General features: G+C 45.5%; 1 protein-coding gene and 1 non-coding gene across 10 annotated transcripts in view; both read left to right on the forward strand.

The window, feature by feature from the left end:
- Positions 1–4,932: 4,932 nt before the first annotated feature.
- trnaf-gaa (transfer RNA phenylalanine (anticodon GAA)) lies at positions 4,933–5,005 on the forward strand. The gene has a single exon. It is a non-coding gene; the product is annotated as a tRNA-Phe (tRNA).
- Positions 5,006–10,483: 5,478 nt separating this feature from the next.
- dock6 (dedicator of cytokinesis 6) overlaps positions 10,484–26,700 on the forward strand; it is a 209,916-nt gene continuing 193,699 nt past the window's right edge. For all 9 annotated transcript variants that reach the window (XM_080216640.1, XM_080216633.1, XM_080216635.1 and 6 more), the window contains exon 1: positions 10,484–10,566. In XM_080216640.1, the coding sequence (XP_080072766.1) occupies positions 10,520–10,566 (47 nt within the window). In that variant the 5' untranslated portion in view covers positions 10,484–10,519. The remainder of the gene's footprint in view (positions 10,567–26,700) is intronic.

The raw sequence follows: 26,700 nt of genomic DNA on the forward strand, positions 1-26,700 counted from the left end.
CCAATGGCATTGATATCCCCATGAGTAAATTTAAAAAAAACCTGAAAATATAGAGGTTAAAGTTTTTACCTTATGCTCCAATGTGCACTGGTCAAAGCCCACCTGAGGGTGTAATGAATCCTGAAGATTCCATTATATAAGAACAGTCTTAGGCTTCAGAGGTGAGTCCTGACAAAGTCAGCAAATTGCAATACTTATCTGCCCTTTTTCAAGATTAATTCACTTGAACCTGTGGCAAAGCATCACAATGCACAGACCAGGAACATGAAGTCTCCAGATAAGAGTCCTGAATGGACTGATGTGTGGGACTCCAGCTCCAACCTGTGCCTGGCTGAGAAGGGGAGGAGGAAGGAGTGGCACTGAGCTCCCCGTGAGCCCGAGATCCTTAAAAGCAAATGTTTACTCTAAGTGTTGTTAACAACTTTAGTGATCGGAAGGTGATCTATCAGCAACCGGACAAGACGAGGCAGAAGCCCTGTTGGCATCTGTCAAGCACTCAGACCCAAGTTAAGAGTAAATACTTAAACATTTGAAAGCAAATAAAAACCATTTTGACTGATGGAGGAGAGAGTATTGTAGTTAAACAACCCAAGTTACAACAGTCAACTCATCATTCAACTGTGCAGTGATTGAGACAATGATATAAGAAATTATATACTGGAACCGAGTAAATATGATGTATTTCAATGGAAACTGTACCCTGCTGAGTCGTCACCTCATTGAACAGGTTATTTAGAGTCACACCTGTACGCTTAGTGTATTGTAACTAACACATGCGCTCAGTCCTCACCAACAACAAGGGCGCAGCACAGATGTCTTTGCTGCAAAGATTGAGAACATTGAGTTCATCTGTCTCGATTTACACCCCTATGCCCCACTCCATTTCCTCCGACCTCCTTCATCCTCCCCGTACTTACCCTCCCATTTTCCCTCCAGGCTCCCCCATTGGCTCCACACTGAACCCTCTGCTTCCCTCTTACCTCCCCGACAGCCCATCCCGATCTTAACTCATCCATGACGCCTGCCCCTTGTCCCCTGCCTAAAATGATGACCCATTTTCCCTTCCCGGTTCTTGGGAAACTGACGTCAGAGGTCACATACCGACCGACTCAAGAATAGCTTCTTCCCTGCTGCCATCAGACTTTTGAAAGGTCCTATCATATATTCCGAGGAAGGCGAGACTGGTGTATGAGGAGAGATTGACTAGGTTGGATTGTTTTCACTGGAATTCAGGGGGGAATCTCATAGAGACTTGTAAAGTTCTAACAGGACTGGACAGGGTAGATGCAGGGAGGATGTCCCCCATGGTGGGGGAGTCCAGAACCAGGGGTCACAATCTGAGGATTCGGGGTAGACCATTTAGGATGGAGGTGAGGAGACATTTCTTCACCCAGAGAGCGGTGAACCTGTGGAATTCATTACCACAGGAAGTAGTTGATGACAAAACATTGAATGTATTCAAGAGGTGGCTGGATATATAGCACTTGGGGCGAATGGGATCAAAAGGGAGAAATGGGAGAAAGCAGAATTAGGCTATTGAGTTGGATGATCAGCCATGATTGTGATGAATGGTGGAGCTGGCTCGAAGAGAGAAAGGGCCTCCTCCTGCTCCTATTCTCTATGTTTCTATGTCTCTATTAAACTGATCTTTCTCTACAGCCTAGCTGTGACTGTAATACTATACTCTGCATTCTCTCCTTTCCTTCTCCTCTATGAACAGTATGCTTTGTCTGTATAGCGTGCAAGAAACAAAACTGCTGTGAGGCAGCAGTGCGAACCACTGGAGGTGTGAAGAGGGACACTGAGGGTAGTGGATCTGGGAGTCACCAGAGTGCATATCAAAGCTGACCTCACGCCTGCAGTATTTTGCGTTTATCTTAATATCTTCCAATGTGGCACAATGGTTAGGGTGGCATGGTGGCACAGTGGTTAGCACTGCTGCCTCAGAGCATCAAGGACACATGACACATGACTTGGGTCACTGTCTGTGTGGAGTCTGCATGTTCTCCCCATTTCTGCATGGGTTTCCTCTGGATGCTCCGGTTTCCTCCCACAGTCTGAAAGACAGGCTGGTTAGGGTGCATTGGCCGTGCTAAATTCTCTCTCAGTGTACCCAAACAGGTGCCGGATTGTGGCAACTAGGGGATTTTCACAGTAACTTTATTGCAGTGTTAATTAAGCCTACTTTTGACAATAATAAATAAACTTAAATTATAAAGAAGTTGGCGGGTGAGCTGCCTCTTGAACCTGTCAGTCCATGTGATGTAGGTACGCCCACTGTGCTGTTAGGAAATGAGTTCCAGGATTTGGACCCAATGAAGGAATGGCCAATACATTTTCAAATCAGGATGGTAAGTGACTTGGAGGGGAACTCCAGGTGGTATTCCCAAGTATCTGCTGCCCTTATCGTTCCAGGTAGTAGTGGTCATGGGTTTGGAGGATGCTCTTAGGGAACCTTGGTGAGTTCCTACAGTGTATCTTGTAGATGGTACACACAGCTGCTATGTTTATCGGTCATGATGTGGGTATGCTGGCGTTGGACTGGCGTAAACACAGTAAAAAGTCTGACAACACCAGGTTTTAGTCCAACCGATTTATTTGATAATAGACTCACAAGCTTTGGGGGTTAGCCCCGTTCACCTGACGAAGGGGCTAACCCCGAAAGCTTGTGAGTCTATTATCAAATAAATCGGTTGGACTAAAACCTGGTGTTGTCAGACTTTTTACTGTGTTTATCGGTGGCAGAGAGAGTGACTGTTTGTCGATGGAGTGTCAATCAAGCAGGGCTGCTTTGTCCTGGATGGTGTTGAATTTCTTGAATGTTGTTGGAGCTGCACCCATCCAGGCAAGTGGAGATTATTCCAACACACTCCTGACTTGTTCCTTGTAGATGGTGGATAGGCTTTGGGGCATCAAGAGGTAAAGTACTTGTCACAGAATTATGAAACTTTGACCTGCTCAGGTAGCTATCAAATTTATGTGGCTAGTCCACTGGTTCCTCTTTGTTTATCCTCCAAGTTTCAACTCAAAAATACAAATAGTTTTGTCAAACGCAACTTCCCTTTCGTGAACTTTTATTGACTCTGTCTAATGGCTTTACAAAGGGAAGTCTGAAGGAGTGCATTATATATTATTTAGACATCACGTACAAAATGCTGAACGGTGTAATTTGTTTTTAAATTTGTTCATTCACAGGATGTGGGCATCACTGGCAAAGCCAGCTTCTTGCTAACCCCTTTATTGTTCTGGAGTAGATGGTGGTGACCTGCCTTGTTGTATCAGTCATAATCTTGGCACATTGAAGCTGGCCATTGTGTAGAAGCAAATAAACCAGAAGCAGGAGGAGGCCATTTGGCCCTTCGAGCCTGCTCCGCCATTCATTTTGATCATGGCTGATCATCGAATTCAGTATCCTGACCCCACCTCTTCCCTCCCGTATCTCTTGATCCCTTTAGCCCTAAGAGCTATATCTAAATTCTTCTTGAGTCCACACAACGTTTTGGCCTCAATTACTTTCTGCGTGAGTGAATTCCACACATTCACCACCCTCTGGGTGAAGAAATTTCTCCTCACCTCAGTCCTAAAAGGTTTACCCTTTATCCTCAAATATGACCCCCAGTTCTGGACTCCCCTATCATTGGGAACATTCTTTCTGAATTGACCCTGTCTAACCTTGTTAGAATTTTATAAGTTTCACTGAGATCCCCTTTCACTCTCCTAAATTCCAGTGAATATAATCATAAGTTAGTCTCTTCTTATATAACAGCTCTGCCATCCCAGGGATTAGCCTGGTAAACCTTATAGAAACGTAGAAAATAGAAGTCAGAACATAGGAATTAGGAGCAGAAATGGGCAAATTCAGCCCTTCGAGCCTGCTCCGCCAGTTAGTCAGATCATGACTGATCTCTCCCTAGTTTCAAACCCACCTCCCCACCAGTTCCCCATCCCACACACGGTAGCACAGTGGTTAACACTGCTGCTTTATAGCTCCAGGGACCTGGGTTCAATTCCTGGCTTGGGTCACTGTCTGTGTGGAGTATGTATGTTCTCCCTGTGTCTGTGTGGGTTTCCTTCGGGTGCTCTGGTTTCCTTCCACAGTTCAAAGATGTGCTGGTTAGGATGATTGGCCATGCTAAATTGACCTTAGGGGCAGTTAGCAGGGTGGGATTGCAGGAATGGGGCCTGGGTGAGATTGTGTTCAGTGCAGACTTGATGGGCCAAATGGCCTCCTTCTGCACTGTAGGGATTCTATGTGGTCTCACCAACACCCTATAAAATTGCAACAACACTTCTATACTTTCATTCCCAGAGAGTGGTGAACCTGTGGAACTCTTTGCTGTGGAGGCCAGATCATTGACTGTATTTAAGACAGAGATAGATAGGTTCTTGATTAATAAGGGGGTCGGGGTTATGGGGAAACGGCAGGAGAATGGGGATGAGAAAAATATCAGCCTTGATTGAATGGCGGAGCAGACTCGATGGGCTGAGTGGACTAATTCTGTTCCTATGTCTTATGGTCTTTCGTACTCTGGAGTAGACCATTCGGTTTTCAACACAGCAGCTCCGTCAGTAAATACAACAGAGTTGCTTTCTGGCAATGTTCCTTTCCCGTTGCTGCAAGTGAAATCCTTGCTTTACAGCTGAGCTGCTGGTTATTTTATAAAACTGTCACAAGAGGGCAATGTTTGCATGTTTTCTACCCTTCATTCCCCAGCCTGTGCTGTGTGTGTTATTCCCTCACCTTATCCCTGTTTGTTCCATCAGTGTTCTCTCTCTCTCTGGGTCATGTGTTTTTTTTAAACAGCTGAAAGAGATCTTAGGTTATTTCCGCTATTTGACATGTGCCAGCGGCCGATAATGCCAGTGTCTGAACCTCCACCCAACGGCGCATTGGCCAACGACACTGAGCTGTCTTAAAAACTCAATCGCTAAGCCGAAATAGCTCAGTTGGGAGAGCGTTAGACTGAAGATCTAAAGGTCCCTGGTTCAATCCCGGGTTTCGGCACATGCTGGCCTTACAAAACAGGAGTAGGTTGTTCACTCCTGCTCTGCTGTTCATTTTGATCATCAAATTCAATATCCTGATCTCCCCACCCCCATATCCCTTCCCTTCTCTCTCTGCCAATTTGTATTGTTTTTCACCTTCAGAGAATCATAGAATCCTACAGTGCAGAAAGGGGCCATTCGGCCCATCGAGTCTGCACCAACCACAATACCGCCTAGCCTCTATTCCCATGCTTTTACCTTAGCTAGTCCCTCGACATTAGGGGGAAATTTAGCATGCCAATTCACCTAACCTGCACATCTTTGGGCTGTGGGAGAAAACCAGAGCACCTGGAGATAACGCACGCAGACACGGGGAGAACATGCAGACTCCACACAGACAGTGACCCAAACTGGTAATTGAACCAGGGTCCCTAGCGCTGTGAGGCAGCAGTACTAACCACTGTGCCACCATGCCACAAAGTGAATCCTTTGTCCTTGGGTGGTCTCGAACCACCAACCTTTCAGTTTATAGCCTCTCTCAATGTCAACAAAATGAACGAGATTGTCATTGACTTCAGGAAGTGTGAAGGAGAACATGTCTACGTCAACGAGGACAAAGTAGAAATGGTCGAGAGCTTCAGGTTTTTAGTTGTCCAGTTCATCAACAACTTGTCCTGGTCCCCCACCCATGCCGATACTATAGTTAAGAAAGCCCACCAACGCTTCTACTTTCTCAGAAAACTAAGGAAATTTGGCATGTCAGCTACAACTTTCACCAACTTTTACAGATGCACCATAGGAAGCATCCTTTCTGGTTGTATCACAGCTTGGTATGGGCTCCTGCTCTGCCCAAGACCACAAGAAACTACAAAGAGTCATAAACAAAGCCCAGGCCACCACTCAAGCCAGCCTCCCACCCATTGACTCTGTCAACACTTCCCACTGTCTCGGCAAAGCAGCCAGTATAATCAGGAACCCCATGCACCCCGGGCATTCTCTCTTCCATCTTCTTCCTTTGGGAAAAATATACAAAAGTTTGAGGTCACATACCAACTGACTCGAGAACAGCTTCTTTCCTGCTGCTTTTGAATGGACTTACCTCGCATTAAGTTGATCCTTCTCTACACCCTAGCTATGACTATAACACTACATTCTGCACCCTCTCCTTTCCTTCTCTATGAACGGTATGCTTTGTCTGTGTAGCGCACAAGAAACAACACATGTGACAATAATAAATCAAATCAAATCAAATCAAAGTCTAACATGCTAACCAATTGCACAGAAACTTCCCTAAACCTTCTGCTCATGTGATTCGCAGTGTCCTTTCCCTCAGGCTAAGGCAGCAGGGGGCAGCAGGAGGCAAGGTGATTGCAGCGAAAAAGATAAAAAAGTTAATGAAGTTCAGGCTCCAATTGGTGATGAGAAGTGACAGCTATGTGCTGGGCTACACCCAGACTTTGAAAATGATTTGTCAAGGCAAAACCAAGTTGGTTGTTCTTGCCAACAACTGTCCAGCCTTGAGGGAATTTGAGATTGAGTACTTTGCTAAGTTAGCGAAAATTGGTGTGCATCGCTAAGAGTAGCAACAACACTGAATTAACACTGCTGCCTCATGGTGCCAGGGACGCTGCTTCAATTCCAACCTTGGGTCACTGTCTGTGTGGAGCTTGCACATTCTCCCAGTGTCTGTGTGGGTTTCCTCCGGGTGCTCCAGTTTCTTCCCACACTCCAAAGATGTTTAGATTAGATGGATTGGCCATGATACATTGCCCCTTAGTGTCCGAAGATGTGCAGGTTTGTGGATTGGCCATGCTAAATTGCCCCTTAGTGTCCAAAGATGCATGGGTTAGATGGATTGGCCATGCTAAATTGCCCCTTAGTGTCCAAAGATGTGCGGGTTAGATGGATTGGCCATGCTAAATTGCCCCTTAGTGTCCAAAGATGTGTAGGTTAGATGGATTGGCCATGCTAAACTGCCCCTTAGTGTCCAAAGATGTGCGGGTTAGATGGATTGGCCATGATACATTGCCCCTTAGTGTCCAAAGATGTGCGGGTTTAGTGGATTGGCCATGCTAAATTGCCCCTTAGTGTCCAAAGATGTGTAGGTTAGAAGGATTGGCCATGATAAATTGCCCCTTAGTGTCCAAAGATGTGCAGGTTAGATGGATTGGCCATGCTAAATTGCCCCTTAGTGTCCAAAGATGTGTAGGTTAGATGGATTGGCCATGCTAAATTGCCCCTTAGTGTCCAAAGATGTGCGGGTTAGATGGATTGGCCATGCTAAATTGCCCCTTAGTGTCCAAAGATGTGTAGGTTAGATGGATTGGCCATGATAAATTGCCCCTTAGTGTCCAAAGATGTGCGGGTTAGATGGATTGGCCATGCTAAACTGCCCCTTAGTGTCCAAAGATGTGCGGGTTAGATGGATTGGCCATGATACATTGCCCCTTAGTGTCCAAAGATGTGCGGGTTTAGTGGATTGGCCTGCTAAATTGCCCCTTAGTGTCCAAAGATGTGCAGGATATGTGGATTAAAATTGCCCCTCAGTGATGGGGGGACTGGCAGGGTAAATTTGTAGGGTTACAGGGACAGGGCATTTGTCGTTGGTGCAGGCTCAGTAGGCCAAATGGCCTCCTGTACTGGAGGGATTCTATGAACTAGTACAGCTGTGGTAAATACGACAGAGTGGCACATTGATTGTCTCAGCGTCAGGAGTATAGAATCCCTTCAGTATAGAGGGAGGCCATTCAGCCCATCAAGTCTGCACTGATCATAAACCCACCCAGGAGCTATCCCCATAATCCCTATTTACCCTAGCTACTCCCCGAACACTAAGGGGCAGTTTAGCTTGCCCAATTCACCTAACCTATGGGAGGGAACCAGAGCACCCGGAGGAAACCCACGCAGACACAGGGGAGAACATGCAGACTCTGCACAGACAGTGACCCAAGCTGAGAATCAAACCTGGGATCCTGGCACTGTGAGGCAGCAGTGCTAACCACCATGCCATGAGGGATACACATCGACCAGCTCTTCTTCAAAACAATGTGATGCACTCTTTTATGCCAACTTGTGAAGTTTAAGCATTCATGTCAAAAGTAGACAAACCTTAATACTGCAATGACGTTACTGTGAAAATCCCCTAGTTGCCAAACTCTGGCATCTGTTCGAGAATTTAGTACATTTAGGCCAATGCATCCTAACCAGCACATCTTTCAGACTGTGGGAGGAAAATGGAGCACCCGGAGGAAACCCATGGGGAGAACATGCAAACTCCACACAGACAGTGACAGAATGTTTTCAACAAGCAGATAAATACAGCACTTGAGTCAAAGGGGATCAAAGGATGTGGGGGGAAGGTGGGATCAGCCTATTGATTTGGATGATCAGCCATGATCATAATGAATGGTGGAGCAAACTCAAAGGGCTGAATGGCCTCCTCCTGCTGCTATTTTCTATGTTGTAGATGGTACACACAGCTGCCACTCTATGTTGGAGAGGGAGGAAATGAATGTTCGTGGATGGGGTGCCAATCAAGCGGGCTGCTTTGTCCTGGATGGTGTTGAGTTTCCTGAGTGTTGTTGGAGCTGCACTCATCCAGGCAAGTGAAGAGTATTTTCTAGGGGAATTTCACAGTAACTTCATTGCAGAGTTAATGTAAGCCTTGCTTTACTATTCAGTCAAGTCCTGACTTGCGCCTTGCAGATGGTGGATAGGCTTTGGGGAGTCAGGAGGTCAGGTTGGGTGCTCAGACCATGGTAAATTCCCACTGAGTGTCCAGGGAGGTAGGTGAGATCAAAAATGCAGCCAGCATAATTAAGGTCCCCACACACCTTGGACATTGTCTCTTCCACCTTCTTCTGTCGGGAAAATTTACAAAGGTCTGAGGTTACGTACCAACCAACTAAGAACAACTTCTTCCATGCTGCCAACAGACTATTGAATGGACCTATCATATACTAAGTTGATCTTTCTCTATACCCTAACTATGACTGTAATGCTACATTCTACACCCCTCCTTTACTTCTTTCTGAACAGCATGCTTTGTATAGCCTGCAAGGAACAATACTTTTCACTGTATCCCAATACATGTGACAATAATGAATCAAATCAAACTTGTGCCTTGTAGATAGATGGTCTTTGGGGAGTCTGGAGGTCAAGTTAGGCAATGATGTGGAGATGCCGGCGTTGGACTGGGGTAAACACAATAAGAAGCCTTATCACACTTACATTGTCCTTACCTTTAAGACTTGATTAGCTGTAAAGACTCGCATTTCAATCATCATTCTGTAAATTGAGTTTGTGTCTTTATATGCCCTGTTTGTGAAAAGATCTCCCACTCACCTGACAAAGGAATAGCCAACACTCTGAAAGCTAGTGGCATTTGCTACAAAATAAACCTGTTGGACTTTAACCTGGTGTTGTAAGACTTCTTATTGGGTCAAGTTAGGTGCATGGGCCATTTCGTATCCAGGGTTAGATTAGATCAATTAGCCATAGTAAATGCATGGGGTCATGATGTGGAGATGCTGGTGTTGGACTGAGGTAAACACAAAAGTCTCACAACACCAGGTTAAAGTCCAACAAGTTTATTTGGGGTGGCACGGTAGCACAGTAGTTAGCACTGCTACTTCACAGCTCCAGAGACCTGGGTTCAATTCCCAGCTTGGGTCACTGTCTCTGTGGAGTTTGCACATTGTCCTCGTGTCTGCGTGGGGGTGCTCCAGTTTCCTCCCATAGTACAAAGGTATGTGGGTTAGGGCGCATTGGCCATGCTAAAATTGCCCCTTAGTGTCCTGAGATGTGTAGATTAGCAGGTGGACATAGGGGTAGGGCCTGGGTGGGATTGTGGTCAGTGCAGACTTGATGGGCCAAATGGCCTCATTCTGCACTGTAGTGATTCTATGATTCTAACCTTCCACACACCTGATGAAGGAACACCGTTTCCAACAGCTTGTGGGATTACTATCAAATAAACTGGTTGGACTTTAACCTGGTGTTGTGAGACTTCTTACTCTAAAGTCCAACAGGTTTACTTGGTAGCAAACTAGCTTTCAGAGTGCTGGCTGCTCAGGTGATAAATGTGCAGGGTTGCAGGATGGGCCAAGCCTGGATAAGATGCCCTTTTAGAGAGACGGTGCAGACTGGATGGGCTGAATGGCCTCCTCCTGCACTGTAAATTGGTGGGCAGAGGCAGCAACTCCCAACCTTTGATCTGCTTCAGCTTCGGGGGGAGGCGCGGTTACCGGAGATGGCCGAGCCCGAGAACCGCCCCCTCCTAGGCTGCCGGAGATGGCCGAGTCCTCTGGTCTGACGGAGATTGCCGAAATTCCAGCCCCAGGTTTCGCCAGGCTGACGAAGATTGCCGAGTCCCCCGGGCTGACGGAGATTGCCGAGTCTCAGCCTGCGTCCCCGCCCCTGCCGGAGACTCCCGAGCTCCCGGACCTGCTGCCCGCCGACAGCCTCCGGAGATTGCCGAAGTGTGCAGTGAGGGGTTGAGCCCGCCGCTCCGGTGGTTCCTGTCGGCGACGCGATGGCCACTTCGACGGAGCGCCGCGCTTTTGCTCAGAAAATTAACCGGTGAGTTTCGCTCCAGCCGTTTGCGGCGCAACTTTTACTCGCCGGCGATAACTTTTTTTTGTTTTTGAGATGTGACCTTTTGGACGGGTGGCTTGTCCCGGGCAGGAGAAAAGAGACGCCCGAAAGTCGGGAGTTTGTATTTCAGTCAGTCTGTCACCCAAAGCTCGACAATTTACCTCAGAGAGGCAGAAAGCGATAGCAGGGCAAGGAGCCGGGCGGGAAACGCGCCCGGTGGGTGGCACCTGGACGGGAAACGCGCCCGGGGTGGGGGGGGTGGCACCTGGACGGGAAACGCGCCCGGGGGGTTAGCACCTGTACGGGAAACGCGCCCGGGGGGTGGCACCTGGACGGGAAACCCACGCCGGGGAGGGATCTGGGTGGCGCAGGCCACCCCCTTTTACCTGAGGCTGCCGGGTTTCTAACCACCGATCCCCATCTGGGGGAGGAAGTCTCCCCCTACCACCGCCTGGAGTGAAAATCAGGCTGGTTTTCAGTGCTCCTGCTGCTGATACAGGAGGAATTGAGTTGAGGGGAAAGAGGCAGCCCTACTGAAGGCAAAATTGGGTCTGGCTAGATCGTAGCATCCTGAGAGTACAGAGGGAGGGCCATTCAGCCCATCAAGTCTGCACCCACTCTCCAAACCAAGCCCTATCCCCCATAACCTCACACATTTACCCCACTGAAGGGAGACGATGGCGCTCGATCATTAACCCAGAAACTCAGCTAATGTTCTGGGGACCCGGATTCGAATCCCGCCATGGCAGATGGTGGACTTTGAATTGAATTTAAAAATATATATCTGGAATTAAGAATCTACTGATGATTGTGAAAACATCGTTGATTGTCGGAAAAACCTATCTGGTTCACTGATGCCCCTTTAGGGAAGGAAATCTGCTGTTCATAGAGAAGGAAAGGAGAAGGTGTAGAATGTAGTGTTACATTCATAGCTGGGGTGTAGAGAAAAGTCATGGGGTGCAGGTGTTTTCCTTGCTGGAGAGAACCTTGCCAGGCGAAACCATAAAGGCACGTGAGTCCAGGCAATTGAGTGCTCACAAACACATGGAAATTCAGATTTAACTATATTTAAATAAATCATTCAGCGTAAGTGAGCATCTCACCATTCCCGGCGAGAGGCCGACCTCACCGGAAATCTGGCTTTCGTAAAATTGCGAGAGCCAGGAAACCGGGCGTAATCCTGATTTCTCAGCTATCGCGCGATTTACTGGCTAAAGGGTGGGTGGGTGGCAGTGTGATTAACACTGCTGCCTCAGAGCACCAGGGACACGGATTCAGTGCCCAGCTTGGGTCACTGGCTGTATGGAGTCTGCTCGTTCTCCTTGTGTCTGCATGGTTTTCCTCCAGATACTCTGACTTTCTCCCACAGACAGAAGGATGTGCTGGTTAGGTGCACTGGCTGTGCTAAATTCTCCCTCAGTGTGCCAAACAGGTGCTGGAGTGTGGCAGGTAGGGGATTTTCACCGTAACTTCATTGCAGTGTTAGAATCATAGAAACCCCGCAGTGCAGAAAGAGGCCATTTGGCCCATTGAGTCTGCACTGACCACAAATCCACCCAGGTCCTATCCCCGGATCCCTACATATTTTACCCGCTAATACCTCTACGCATCTTAGGACAGTAAGGGGCAATTTTAGCATAGCCAATCAACTTAACCTGCACATCTTTTCTGCGTGGAAACCCACGCAGACACGGAGAGAATGTGCAAACTCCACATAGACATTGATCCAGGTGGAGAATTGAACCCAGGTCCCACACAGTCAATGACCCAGCCCCCACTGCCTTTCGTTGTAAAGAATTCCACAGATTCACCGCCCTCTGGCTGAAGAAATTCCTCCTCTGCTCTGAGGCTGTGCTCCATCACCGTAACTCCATGTATTTATCCCACTAATCCCCCTTAAAATTTGATTTATTATTGTCACATGTATTGGGATATAGTGAGAAGTATTTTTTCTTGCACACTATACAGACTAAACACACTGTTCATAGAGTACATGGGGGAAGGAAATGGAGAGGGTGCAGAATATAGTGTGGCAGTCACTGATCGGGTCACTTACGTATCTTGGGACACTAAGAGACAAGTTAACATGGCCAATCCACATTGGACTGTAGAAGGAAATCAGAGCACTTGAAGGAAACCCACGCAGACATGGGGAGAACGTGCAAACTCCACACAATCACCCATAGCCAGAATCGAACTCGGATCCCTGATGCTGCAAGACTGCAATGCTAACCAGTGTGTCACCTCACTGGTGTCCTGGTCTATATTGTGTCAGGGGGATTAGCAGGGTAAATGTGTCGGGTTATGGGAATAAGCCCTGGGTGGGATTGTGGTCGGTATCAGCCGAATGGTCTCCTGCTTTGTATGGATTCCATGAAATCATGTTTAAACAATTTATTGGAGTGATTTGAAGGAGTCACGTGCTGTGAATGAAGGGAACCCAATGGATGTACTGTATTCAGATTTCCAAAAAGCATTGGATAAGGTGCCATATCAAAGGTTACTGTGTAAAATGGTGTAGGCCACAACTTATTGGCATGGATTGACGATTGGCTCGCTAACAAGAAACAGAGAGTTGGCATGAATTAGATTTTTCAGGTTGGCAGAATGTGACAAGTATATGCTACAGGAATCGATGCTGAGACCTGAACTTTTTACGGCTTGTATAAATGATTTGGATAAAGGAACTGAATGTATGGTTGCAAAATTTGCTAACAGCACAAAAATAGATAGGAATAAATTGTAAAGAGAACGCAAGATGTCTACAAGGAGACAGATATGGAGAAAAAGATGCAGAAGTCTGAGGTCACGTACCAACTGACTCAAGATCAGCTTCTTCCCTGCTGCATTCAGACTTTTGAATGGACCTACCTCGCACTAAATTGATCTTTCTCTACACCCTAGCTATGACTGTAACACTACATTCTGCACTTTCCCTTTTCCTTCTCTTGAACGGTATGCTTTGTATAGCGCAAGAAACTTAAACTTTTCACTGTATACTAACATGTGACAATAATAAATCAAATCAAAATATAGAATAAGCAAGTGGGTAAAAGCTTGGCAAATGGACTATAACGTGAGCAAGTGTGAAATTGTCCGTTTTGGACAAAGAATAAAAAAGAAACTTATTATCTAAATGGTGAGAGATTGCAAACCTCAGTTGCAGAGGGATCTGGGTGTCCTAGCGTGTGAGCCACAAAACACAAGCATGCAGCAAGTAATTAGGAAAACTAATAGATTATTATAATTTATTGTGAAGGGAATTGATTACAAAAGTAGGGAGGTTATGCTGTAGTTGTACAGGGCACTGACGAGCCCACATCTGGAGTATTGTGTATGGTGTTGGTCTCTTTTATTAAGGAAAGATGTAAATGTTTTAGAAGCAGTTCAGAGAAGGTTTACTAGACTATCAGGAGTGGTTGGGTTGTCTTATGGGGAAAGGATGGAGAGATTAGGTTTGTATCCACTAGAGTTTAAAAGAGTAAGAAGTGACTTAATCAAAATCTTTAAGATCCTGATGGGTCTTGATGTGGAGACCAGCGTTGGACTGGGGTGGGCACAGTAAGAAGTCTCACAACACCAGGTTAAAGACCAACAGGTTTATTTGGAGTCACAAGCTTTTGGAGCACTGCTCCTTCATCTCCACTCATCTGATGAAGGAGCGGCGCTCCAAAAGCTCGTAATTACAAATAAACCTGTTGGACGTTAACCTGTGCTTTGAGACTTCTTACTGATGGGTCTTGACAGGGCTATTGTGTTTTTGTCTTGACAGGGGATTTAGAACTATTTAAAAATAAGACATTGCTCATTTAAGACAGAGATGAGAATTTTTTTTAATCTCAGAGGGCGGATGGTAGCACAGTGGTTAGCACTGCTACTTCACACCTCCAGGGACCTGGATTCGATTCCCATTTTGGGTTACTGTCTGTGTGGCGTTTGCACGTTCTCCTCATGTCTGCGTGGGTTTCCTCTGGATCCTCCGGTTTCCTTCCACAGTCCAAAGCTGTGCGGATTAGGTTGATTGGCCATGCTAAAATTGTCCCTTAGTGTCCTGAGATGCGTAGGTTAAAGGATTAGTGGGTAAGATATATAGGGATTATGGGGGTAGGGCCTGGGTAGGTTTTGGTCAGTGCAGACTGATGGGCTGAATGGCCTCTTTCTGTACTGTATCATTTCTATGATGAAGTTAAAGGATTGAGATTATCTGGAACATGATTCGTCAAGAACCAGTGGAAGCTGAATCTTTGAATAATTTAATGGCGGAGCTGAATAGATTCTTGATGAACAAGGGAGTGAAAGGCCCATGGGACTAGGCAGGAATGTGGGATTAAGGTTACAAACAGGTCCGTCATGATCTTATTGAATGGAGGAGTGGGGGCTGAATGGCCAGCTGCTCCTAATTCATATGTGTTTTTTCCCTCCATTTTTTCCCCCCAATTCCCCTGTCCCTTTTCCCCAATTTGTTGGTTTTCTTGGGCTGTCAACAGTCCATTCCTACCTTTTGGATAAGTGACCAAAAGCTTAATTAAAGAGGTAATGTTTAAGGAGAGCCTTAATGAACGAGAAAGATGAAGAGGCAGATAGAGTTATGGAAGGAGCATTGGGTCATGACAGTGAAGGGCAGAGCCGCTGATAACAAGGAGTGTTGTACCCCAGACATAACTGTTCATTCATTCCTTTTATTTAGTTAAGCATTATTCAGATAAAGAGCAGACCAAAAGCACAATAATGTGCCTCACAGAAAATCAGTATATTAAAGAGTGCCACGGTGGCTAGCTCTGGTGACCCTAAGGTGAGCTCCCATTTTCATGATGTGAATCTCTTGTCATGTGGCCATTCACCTGGAGCCCAGAACCCTTCTGTCCTCCCAGCTGTATGCGGGGTCACTGGTGAGTGAGCAGGAGCTGAGGTCCTGGGTTGGATTCATCCCTCGCTTGACCTGGGGTGACAGTTGTTGTTCTTCCTGCCTACACACACATATACATACACACACGCATTGAGCCGTCAGACTTGCTGGTTGCATGATCTTTGTTTGACGTATGGAAGAAACAAAGAAGCTGGTTTGATATGCGAGACTGTGCTGTTTACAACAGGCTGAAGTGTTCTTTGTGAAGTCGTGCAGCTCCTGCTGTGTAGGAGGCAAGATTTCATTTATTTTCGTGACAGAAAGATGAATGACAATGAGATTAAATTGATCGTATTCCTGCAGATAACTGACAACAATTTGTTTGGAGGTTTGAAGTTTTCTTGTTTTTCATGAACTGCATTTTTCAGTTGAAATGAATATATTTGCTCCAGTGATTTTCATATTGCAACATATGTGCAGCAAAGGCTATTATTCAGGTGCTGCCTTTCAGGTAGAAGGTTCAGACTATTAGATGGCAGAAGGTGATTACAACGTATTAACTCCATTCAAGTTCAGGTAACATCATACAACAAGAGTGAAACCCTGCTGTTTTTTTTAAACCATCATTCAGGATTAAGTTACAGGCTACAATTCACTGCCTGGTGTTGATTGTTCTTGGAATCATAGAACCCTAAGAGCAGAAGGAGGCCAATTGGCCTGTCGAGTTGCACAATCCCACCAAGGCCCTATTCCCATAACCCATATATTTATCCTCCCAATCCCCCAGATACTAGGGTCAATTTAGCATGGCCAATCCACCTAACACGTGCATCTTTGGAGTGTGGGAAGTAACTGGAGCACCTGAAGGAAACCCAAGCAGAGATGGGGAGAAGGTGCAAACTCCACTCAGACAGTCACCCGAGGGCAGAATTGAACCCGGGTCCCTGGCGCTGTGAGGCAGCAGAGCTAGCCTCCGTGGTGGTCTTTAATATACTGATTTTCTGTGAGGCACATTATTGTGCTTCTGGTCTGCTCTTTATCTGAATAATGCTTAACTAAATAAAAGGAATGAATGAACAGTTATGTTTGGGGTACAACACTCCTCCTTATCAGTAGCTCTGCCCTTCACTGTCATGACCCAATACTCCTTCCATAACTCTGTCCACCTCTTCATCTGTCTCATCCATTAAGGCTCTCCTTAAAAATTACCTCTTTAATTAAGCTTTTGGTCACTTATCCTAATATCAGCTCGTGGGTTGGCATCAGATTTTATTTGCTAAGTGGCTTGCAACAGCTTACTTCATTAAAAATGCCTTATAATTCCAGCTTGATGTCAGATGACGATATGCGCAAAGGGCACGGTGGCACAGTGGTTAGCATTGCTGCCTCACAGTGCCAAAGGACCCGGGTTCGTTTCCTGGCTAGGGTTACTGTCTATGCGGAGTCTGCACATTCTCCCCATGTCTGTGTGGGTTTCCTCCAAGTGCTCTGGTTTCCTCCCACAGTCTGAAAGACGTGCTGGTTAGGTGCGTTGGCCATGCTAAATTCTGTGTACCGGAACAGGTGCTGGAGTGTGGTGACTAGGGGATTTTCACCGTAACTTCATTGCAGTGTTAATAAGCTTACTTGTGACACGAATAAATGAAGTTTACTTTCTGTCTATTGAACTGCTTTGCGTTATAGTCCAATGTGATAATTCCAATAGAATATATTCAGAGACACCCTTATTCCACATCACATTTATAAACAATTCACCTGCGTTTTACATATCAATTACCTGATTGGTGACAGTCTAAATTTATGCCATGCTTTGTAAAGGCAACAATATTAGTCGTTGATGATTCAAAGAAATGCAAATAATAATGGCCTGGGAAGTATTGTTACTTGATTTATCACATCAAAATCCCAAAACTAAATTGTAATCTCAATTTCCCCAACTACCATTGTCCAATATAAAAGCAAAAAATGCAGCAAGTGCTCGGCAGGTCTGTGGGGTGAAACAGTTAGTGGACAGAATCTTCTCTCTTTTTTTGACTGTCTAATCCATCAGGAAAAATGAGGAGTAGCCCACCAGCTCCACTGCTAGCTATTCACACCATAATTCTTAACTCGTGGCCAAAGAGAATCAAGGCCCATGATGCCCACCAGCAACCTCAGCTTTCGATGCAATTGGGGTGCAGCTCTTTAAAAGCACCCTGAAGTCAGAAAGTTAGGACCCCATCCCCCTGACTATTGGCACAGAACCCCCTGGCATCTCTTCATGTGCCCACCCCTGGCACTGCTCTAGTGTCAGGGGGGTACCTGTGGCAATGCCATTGTACTGCCTGGGCATGACACACACACACACCTCCCCCCCGGGCATGACACAAACACACATACATACATACATACATACATACACACACACATGCACCCCCAGAGGGTTCCCTTCACCAGTTCTCCATTTTTAAAAGCCTGTTGTAAACCCTGCTGACATGATATCATGCCATGAGGGGGACAGTTTTCTTCTGTTGGGGCGGGGGATTGTCGTTGTTACAGAGGGGAAGGCCACTAATTATTTTATCTGAATGGGGTTGTTGACATTGCACAGCAGGTACCCTGTTGTGTTGCTGACAGGAGTGGGGGGGACAATCGAGGTGGGGAAATCCCGCCGATGTAAAGCCCCGTTTTTGGAATCCCCCTCGATTCTGTGCCCTGCTCCACCATTCCCTCTCAATTCTTTGTGCCCCCCTCAATCATTCCATCCCACTGAAAATGGGGGTGGACAATTCCCCCTCAATGTCTCAGGTCAGTGACCTTTCATCAGAATTTGATGTTTAATACCCATTCTCTAAAAAATAGTCTACACTGATGATCCACCTGGACTGTACTGAGTTCTGTAGCTGACCTCAGTGGGACTGTGCGTGTGTGCATGTGCATGTTCCCATGTGTGTGTGTGCATGAGCCTGTGTATTTGGATGGGGTTCTGGAGGGAACCTGTGAAATTATAATCCTCATGTGGGTAGGGAATGGTGGAGAAATCATTGGAAAAGGGATGTTGGTTCACTGCCTCTTTTCATCCTTCTTGTCTGCAACACAAAACAGTGTTAGCTTCTTTGAGTGTCACCCCTCCATTGTCCAGCTGAGCGGGACTTTCCATAACTGGTTCTGATCTCACCTATTCAGTCGTTGCCTGAGAATCCCCTTCAATAGCTGACTGCACTGCTTTTCCAGGAGACCCTGCGAGCTTATTCATGACACCTTTTCAATTTTCCAGTTACACGGCGCATTTCAGTTACCATATATGATGTTGAATTCCACATGCTGGTATCACCCAGCTTTACCCCATTGTCCTTATATCCTTTGCTGGCTTCTACTTTATCTGTATAATGTCAAGTCCTTTATACTGTGTGGAGTTTGCAAATTCTGCCTATTTGGCAAGCATCCACCCCTCCACCTTCAGGGTCCCTAAAACCCTTGTGTTACCCCCAGACTTGACTGCTCCATTGCTGTCCTGACCAGCCCCCTGGAAACCTGAGTTCATCCAAAACTCTGCTGCGAGAATCCGAACCTTCACCAAATTCCATTCCTTCATCAACCCTATGCTCTCTAACTTGCATTAAACTTCTGGTCTGCCAGAGCTCCAAACTTTAAATGTTTGTACTCGTATTAGAATCCCTGCATGGTTTCACACCTCCCTTTCTCTTTTTCCTGCTCCAACTCTACAGGAGCTTTTTATTCCAACCAAGCCCCCTTCCATAACCTCTCACTCTCTCGACATGCCCCCAATTGTTGACTGTGCCCTAAATTGTCTAGGTTTGAGCTCTGGAATCCCCTCCCTGGTTAGCGCTGCTGTCTCACAGCGCTTGGGACTGGATTTGATTCCCTGCTTGGGTCACTGTCTGAGTGAAGTCTGCACGTACTCCCATGTCTGTGTGGGTTTCCTCCAGGTGCTCCACTTTCCTCCCACAGTCTGAAAGAAGAGCTGGTTAGGTGCATTGACCTGAACAGGCACTGGAGTGTGGCGACTAGGGGAATTTCACAATAACTTTGTAATAAGTGGTGAGTTTGTTTTGTGCCATTAGCTGTTGACAGAGAGAATGGGATTTTACGGCCTCAGTTATCCCAAAACCATAAAATCCCACCCGAGGTCAACAGACTTTCCTATTGTCAGCCTCTCAACCGCTCCGAGCCCCGTGGCGGGCGGGGCAGTAACATTAGGTGCATTGACCCCAACAGGTTCTGAAATGTAGTGACTGGGGGTATTTCACAGTAACTTCATTGCTTTGTTAATGTAAGCCTTGCTTATGACTAATAAATAAATTTTAAACTTTTCTCCACCTTCCTCTTTTCACTTGAGACCTTCCAAACTACACTGACTGACGTTTTTATTACCCCCCCCCTATTTTCTCGTCCTTTGGCTTGGTATCAATTGTAGTCTGATTAAAGTCCCATGGAATGTTGTCATACGTTAAAGACGCTATATAAATGCAGATGATGTAGAAACTTAGAAAACATAGAAACAGAAGATAGGAGGAGGCCATTTGGCCCTTCGAGCCTGCTCCACCATTCATCACAATCATGGCTGATCATCCAACTCAATAGCCTAATCCTGCTTTCTCCCCATAACCTTTGATCCCATTCGCCGCAAGTGCTATATCCAGCCACCTCTTGAATACATTCAATGTTTTGGCATCAACTACTTCCTGTGGTAATGAATTCCACAAGTCCTCCGCTCTTTGGGTGAAGAAATGTCTCCTCACCTCCGTCCTAAATTGTCTACCCTGAATCCTCAGACTGTGATCCCTGGTTCTGGACTCCCCCACCATCGGGAATATCCCCCCCGCATCTACCCTGTTAGAATTTTATAAGTCTCTCTGAGATCCCCCTCATTCGTCTGAACTCCAGCGAAAACAATCCGAACCTAGTCAATCTTTCCTCATACATCAGTCCCGCCATCCCCGGAATCAGCCTGGTAAACCTTTGCAGCACTCTCCCGAGAGTAAGTACATCCTTCCTCAGAAAAGGAGACCAAAACTGCACACGCTACTTTAGGTGTGGCCTCACAAAGGCCCTGTATAATTACAACAACACAGCCCTGCTCCTGTACTTGAAACTTGAAAATATTATAGCACAAAAGGCTGTCTGTTTCCAGTGCAATTTTAGGATTATATTTAACTATTATGAACATCACCTCCCATTTCATTGACACTATGGATTGTGGAGGATGAGCAGAATTTGAAATATAATCACTGGCTTCAGGGGACCTCTGTAGACCTTAAGATTATGTTGTTCCCCCCACCTCCCCAAACCATTGAGCAGAGTGTGACACGACTCCTTCCACAAGCATGCTTGTGTTCTCAGTCATATGAGGCCCACAATACACAATTTATAGCTCAGTTTGTGAATGAACTTTCACTTTCAGTATGGGATGATTTGTATCTCTCGGCCAAGACAGGCAAGCGTTTGAACGAACAATTGCCTGCTTTTTTTGTAAGGACTTCAACAATAACTTCCGTGGGACTTTAAAACTCACTGATATATGAGACAGATTGAATAAAAGTTCATTGCTCCTCTATGGATTAATATCAATTCCATTTGCTGTCTCCCAGCTCTGGTGGAAGATTTCATTGACTTTTTTTACATGCGTTCGTGGGACATGGGCATCACTGGCTGGTCAGCATTTATTGCCCATCCCTAGTTGCCCGAGGGCGGTTGAGAATCAACCACACCGCTGTGGCTCTGGAGCTACATATAGGCCAGACTGGGTAAGGACGGCAGACATTATTGAACCAGATGGGTTTTTCCAACAATCGACAAGGGTTTCATTGTAATCAGTAGATTCTTAATTCCAGATATTTTTTATTGAATTCAATTTCCATGATCTCCTACAGCGGGATTTGAACCTGGGTCCCCAGAACATGAGCTGAGTTTCTGAATTAATAGTCTAGCAATAATGCCATCAGGCCAGCACCTCCCATGACTTTTATTATTACTTTTATTACTTATCCAGGACTAGTAGGAAGGTAAAATTATGTTTTTACCCCTATTTCCAATGTACAGATCTACTTCAGCTTTCTAATATAGTTCTTTAATTTTTTGAACCTGTTAAATTCCAGAAGGTGTAATTGTCACATATGTTGGTCTTTCCTTTTCATTGGTGATAGAATTAGAAGTAGAATAGGAGACATTACCTGCAGTTTGTTGCCAGACCATTGCTGTATAGTGTCAACCTCAGCTATGCTTCAATTGTTAGCATTCTTGCCTCTGATTCACAAGGTTTTAGGTTCTGGTTCCACACCGGATACTGAGCACAAAAATCGAAAGCTCTAGTGCAGCACCAAGGCAGTTCTACAGTGCCGGAGATACTGTCTGTTAGCTAAGATGTTAAACTGGGGCACATCCGGATTTCTCACTGATGTCCTGGCCGACATTTATCTCTCAATCAGCATCACAAAAACATATGGGCTGGAATTTTCTAGCCACCCACGCCTTTCGCCACTGCCAGCGAGGATGGAGAATTTGTTGCTCAGCCAAATCTCTGTTCGCTGCAGCGGGACTGGAGAATCTCACCTGCGTCAATGGCCATAGAGTTCTTGCCCTTATCGCATTGCTGTTTGTGTGAGGGTTTGCGCAAATGGCAGTCATGCTTCCTACTCAACAACAGTGACTGCACTTCAAAATTGAAGTGGAAGCAAATTTTTCCTAATAAGAACGGAAGAACTAGGAGCAGGAGTGGACCATCCGGCCCCTCGAGCCTGCTCCGCCATTAAATAAGATCATGGCTGATCTTTTTGTGGACTCAGCTCCACTTACCTGACTGCTCACCATAACCCTTAATTCCTTTACTGTTCAAAGATTTATCTATCTTTGCCTTAAAAACATTCAATGAGGTAGCCTCAACTGCTTCACTGGGCAGGGAATTCCACAGATTCACAATCCTTTGAGTGAAGAAGTTTCTCTTCAACTCAGTCCTAAATCTGCTCCCCTTTATTTTGAAGCTGTGCCCCCTAGTTCCAGTTAACAATCTCCCTGCTTCTATCTTATCCATTCCCTTCATAATTTTATATGTTTCTATAATGTTTCCCCTTAATCTTCTAAATTCCAACAAGTATAGCCCAGTCTACTCAGTCTCTCCTCATAAGCCAACCTTTCAATTTGGATTCAACCAAGTGAATCTTCTCCACATTGTCTCCAGAGACAATATATTCTTTCTCAAGTAAGGAGATGAAAACTGTACACAGTGGCCTCACCTGCACCTTATACAGCTGCAACATAACCTTCCTGTTTTTAAACTCCATCTCTAGCAATGAAGGACAAAACTCCATTTGCCTTCTTAATTACCTGCTGCACCTCCAAACCAACTTTTAGTGATTCTTGCACAAGGACACCTAGGTCCTTCTGCACAGTAGCCTGCTGCAATTTTTTACCATTTAAGTAATCGTCCATTTTGCTGTTATTTCTACCAAAATGGATGACCTCATATTTACCGACATCGTACTTCATCTGCCAGACTCTTGCCTACTCTCTTAGACTATCTATATCTCTCTGCAGACATTCAGTGTCCTCTGCATACTTTGCTCCACCATTCATCTTAGTGTCACCCGCGGACTCTTGACACACTACACTTGGTCCCCAACTCCAAATCATCTGTGTAAATTGTAAACAATTGTCGTCCCAACATTGATCCCTGAGGCACACCACTAGTCACTGATCGCCAGTCAGGAAAAACACCTATTTATCCCCACTCTTTACTTTCTGTTAGTTAACCAATCCTCTATCCATGCTCATACATTATCCAGAATGCTGTGTACCTTTATCTTATGCAGCAGCCTTTTGTGCGGCACTTTATAAATGCGTTATGGAAATCCAGATGCACGACATCCATTGGTTCCCTGTTGTCCACCGCGCTCATAATGTTCTCAAAGAATTCCAGTAAATTAGTTGAACCCATGCTGCATCTGCCCAATGGGAGAATTGATATCCGGATGTCTCGCTATGTGTTCCTTGATGATAGATTCAAGCATTTTCCCTACTACAAAAGTTAAGCTAACCAGCCTATAGCTACTGGGCTTTTGTCTACCTACTTTTTTAAACAGTGGCTTCACATTTGCTGTTTTCCATTCTGTGGGAACCGCCCCAGCGTCCAGCAAATTTTGATAAATTACGACTAGTGCATTTGCTATATCCCCCGCTATCTCTTTTAGTACCCTGGGACGCATTCCATCAGGGCCAGGAGACTTGTCTATTTTTTTCCTATTAGCTTGCCCAACACTACCTATTTTGTGATAATGATAGTTTCTAGGCCCTCGCCTGCCTCAGCCTTCTTATCATTAATTTTTGGCATGTTGTTTGTGTTTTCCACTGTGAAGACTGACACAAAATACCTGTTCAATACCTCAGCCATTTCCTCATGACCTATTATTAAATCCCCCTTCTCATTATCTAATGGACCAGTAATTACCTTAGCCACTCTTTTTCGTTTTATACATTTGTGAAAACTTTTGCTATCTATTTTTATACTCTGAGCTAGTTTACTCTCATAATCTATTCGACTTTTCTTTGTAGCTTTTATCATGGCTTACTGCACAGTGATGTTCTATGTTCTATGTTTGTATTGACCTTTAAAGATTTCCCAGTCCTCTAGTTTCCCACTTATCTTTGTCACTTTGCATTTTCTTTCAATTTTGATACTCTCCTTTATTTTCTTAAAATATCTATGGCTGATTATCCCCTTCCCTACAGCCCTTCCTTTTCAGTAGTATATACTTTTGCTGAGCACTGTGAAAAGTCGCTTTGAAAGTCCTCCACTGTGCCTCAATACCACGCTGGTATTGGATTTTACACCTATATTTTAAATTCAACCATACTGTGATCACTCTTTCCAAGAGAATCCCTAACTGTGAGATCATTAATTGTTCCTGTCTCACTTACACAGGAAGATATCTCAACATCAGGTTAAAGGTGAGTGGGGAGTTCCCACTACCCACTCACATAAGAACATAAGAACATAAGAAATAGGAGCAGGAGTAGGCCATCTAGCCCTTCGAGCCTGCCCCGCCATTCAATAAGATCATGGCTGATCTGTTGTGGCTCAGTTCCACTTTCCCGCCCTCTCCCCATAACCCTTAATCCCCTCTCTTATCAAGAACCCATCAACCCGCTTCTTAAAAATATTTAGCGAGGCAGCCTCCACCACTTCAACGGGCAGAGAATTCCAGAGATTCGCCACCCTTTGAGTGAAGAAGTTCCTCCTCAACTCCGTTCTAAACCGCCTCCCCTTTATCTTGAGGCTGTGCCCCCTAGTCCTAGTGTCTTTTTTGAGCGGGAAGAGTCTCTCCACCTCTATCCTATCCATCCCATTCATCATCTTATACGTCTCAATGAGATCTCCCCTCATTCTTCTAAACTCTAACGACTACAAGCCTAGTTTATTCAGCCTCTCCTCATAGCTCAATCCCCTCAACTCCGGTATCAGCCTAGTAAACCTCCTCTGCACTCCCTCCAGGGCCAAAATATCCTTGCGCAGGTGCGGCGCCCAAAACTGCACACAGTACTCCAGCTGCGGCCTCACCAATGCCCTATACAGCTGCAGCAAGACCTCCCTACTTTTATATTCAATCCCCCTCGCTATGAAGGCCAGCATCCCATTCGCCTTCCTGACCACCTGCTGCACCTGCAAGCTGGGTTTTTGCGACTCATGCACAAGGACCCCGAGGTCCCTCTGCACCGTCGCCTGCTGCAGTTTTTCGCCACGTAAGTAATAGTCCTTCCTACCATTCTTCCTACCAAAGTGGACCACCTCACACTTGCCAACATTAAATTCCATTTGCCATTTCCTGGCCCATTCGCCCAGCCTATCTAGATCCTTCTGCAGACTCTCCACACCCTCCGCACAATTTGCCTTTCCCCCAATCTTGGTGTCATCAGCAAATTTCGACACCCTGCACAAGGGGCAGAGCCCTGAAAGTTAGTGGTGTTTGCTACCAAACAAACCTGTTGGACTTTAACCTGACGTTGTCAGACTTCTTACTGTGTTTACTCCAGTCCAACGCCGGCATCTCCACATCATCACTACAGAGGACCAGATCTAGGATAGCTTGCTCCCTCATAGGTTCCATTACATACTGTTCGAGGAAACTATTGCGGACATGAACTCCTCCTCAAGTCTGCCTTGACTGACCTGGTTTGATGTGGAGATGCCGGTGTTGGACTGGGGTAAACACAATAAGAAGTCTGACAACACCAGGTTTAAGTCCAGCCGATTTATTTGATCGTAAACTCACAAGCTTTCGAGGTTAACCTCTTCGTCAGGTTACTATCAAATAAATCGGTTGGACTGAAACCTGGTGTTGTCAGACTTCTGACCTGGTTTGACCAATCGACAAGCAGATTAAAATCCCCCATGATAATTGCCACACCATTTTCACATGCATGAGTTACTTAGCCCTGAGGGACTGCCTAAGAAGAATTTCAAAAATACTTCATTATTTGTAAAGCACTTTGGAAGGTCCTGTGGTCATGAAAGGCACTGTATAAATGCAAGTTATATTTTTCTTTTAGTTTTATTCAATATTAACTTTTAATTGGCTAAAGTATGGTATATATGGAATACAGAAAGAATTGTGCAATGTGATCGGTCTCTTTAATGTTGCTCATTCCTTTTATTCTGCCCCCAGCGAACCAGAAACAAAGCCCCAGTTATATTCCAAGCTCATTTTCATGCATCCTTTATCTACCCCCGCCTAGGTAGAAAGGAAATAACAATGGGTGTAATCAGCAGCTTGTACTTCCTCAGGTTCAGGGAAGGACATTTAGAGGGAGTGCCGCTCTTTGTTTTTAATCTCCACTCTTCTCGCTCCTGTTTGCTTTCCTCCCCTCCCGCCCACCCCCACCCCCCAACCCCCAACCCCATTTCACCTTCTGCTTTGCTCTATTCACGTCCAGCCCACTGTCCCTGCAGCTTGTTGAGAAGAGCTTTGGCAGGTGCCTTAGGATTGGTCACGCATCCGTCCATTCTCTCATCCGCAGTTGTATTACAGACAGTGGAGAAGTGCGCGCAGTCTCATCAGAGAATAAAATATTATAAACACAACAGCTGTTAGAGTGTGGGAGTAATAGAGCTTGAAGCAATGCCAACTTATTTTATCCTTAATAGAACTCCAGCTTTTGGGCAGTGGATTAATGACTGATCATCATTCCATCAGAGTGTGAAGACTGTTTTTGATTTGCTGTATGTCATTGAGTGGTTGCATGTTGTCTTTGTATTTTTTTTAAGTTCATTCATTAGTGTC

The sequence above is a fragment of the Carcharhinus amblyrhynchos genome, chromosome 33, assembly GCF_965287045.1.
Source record: "Carcharhinus amblyrhynchos chromosome 33, sCarAmb.v2.hapA, whole genome shotgun sequence".
In the NCBI taxonomy this organism is placed as follows: Eukaryota; Metazoa; Chordata; class Chondrichthyes; order Carcharhiniformes; family Carcharhinidae; genus Carcharhinus; species Carcharhinus amblyrhynchos.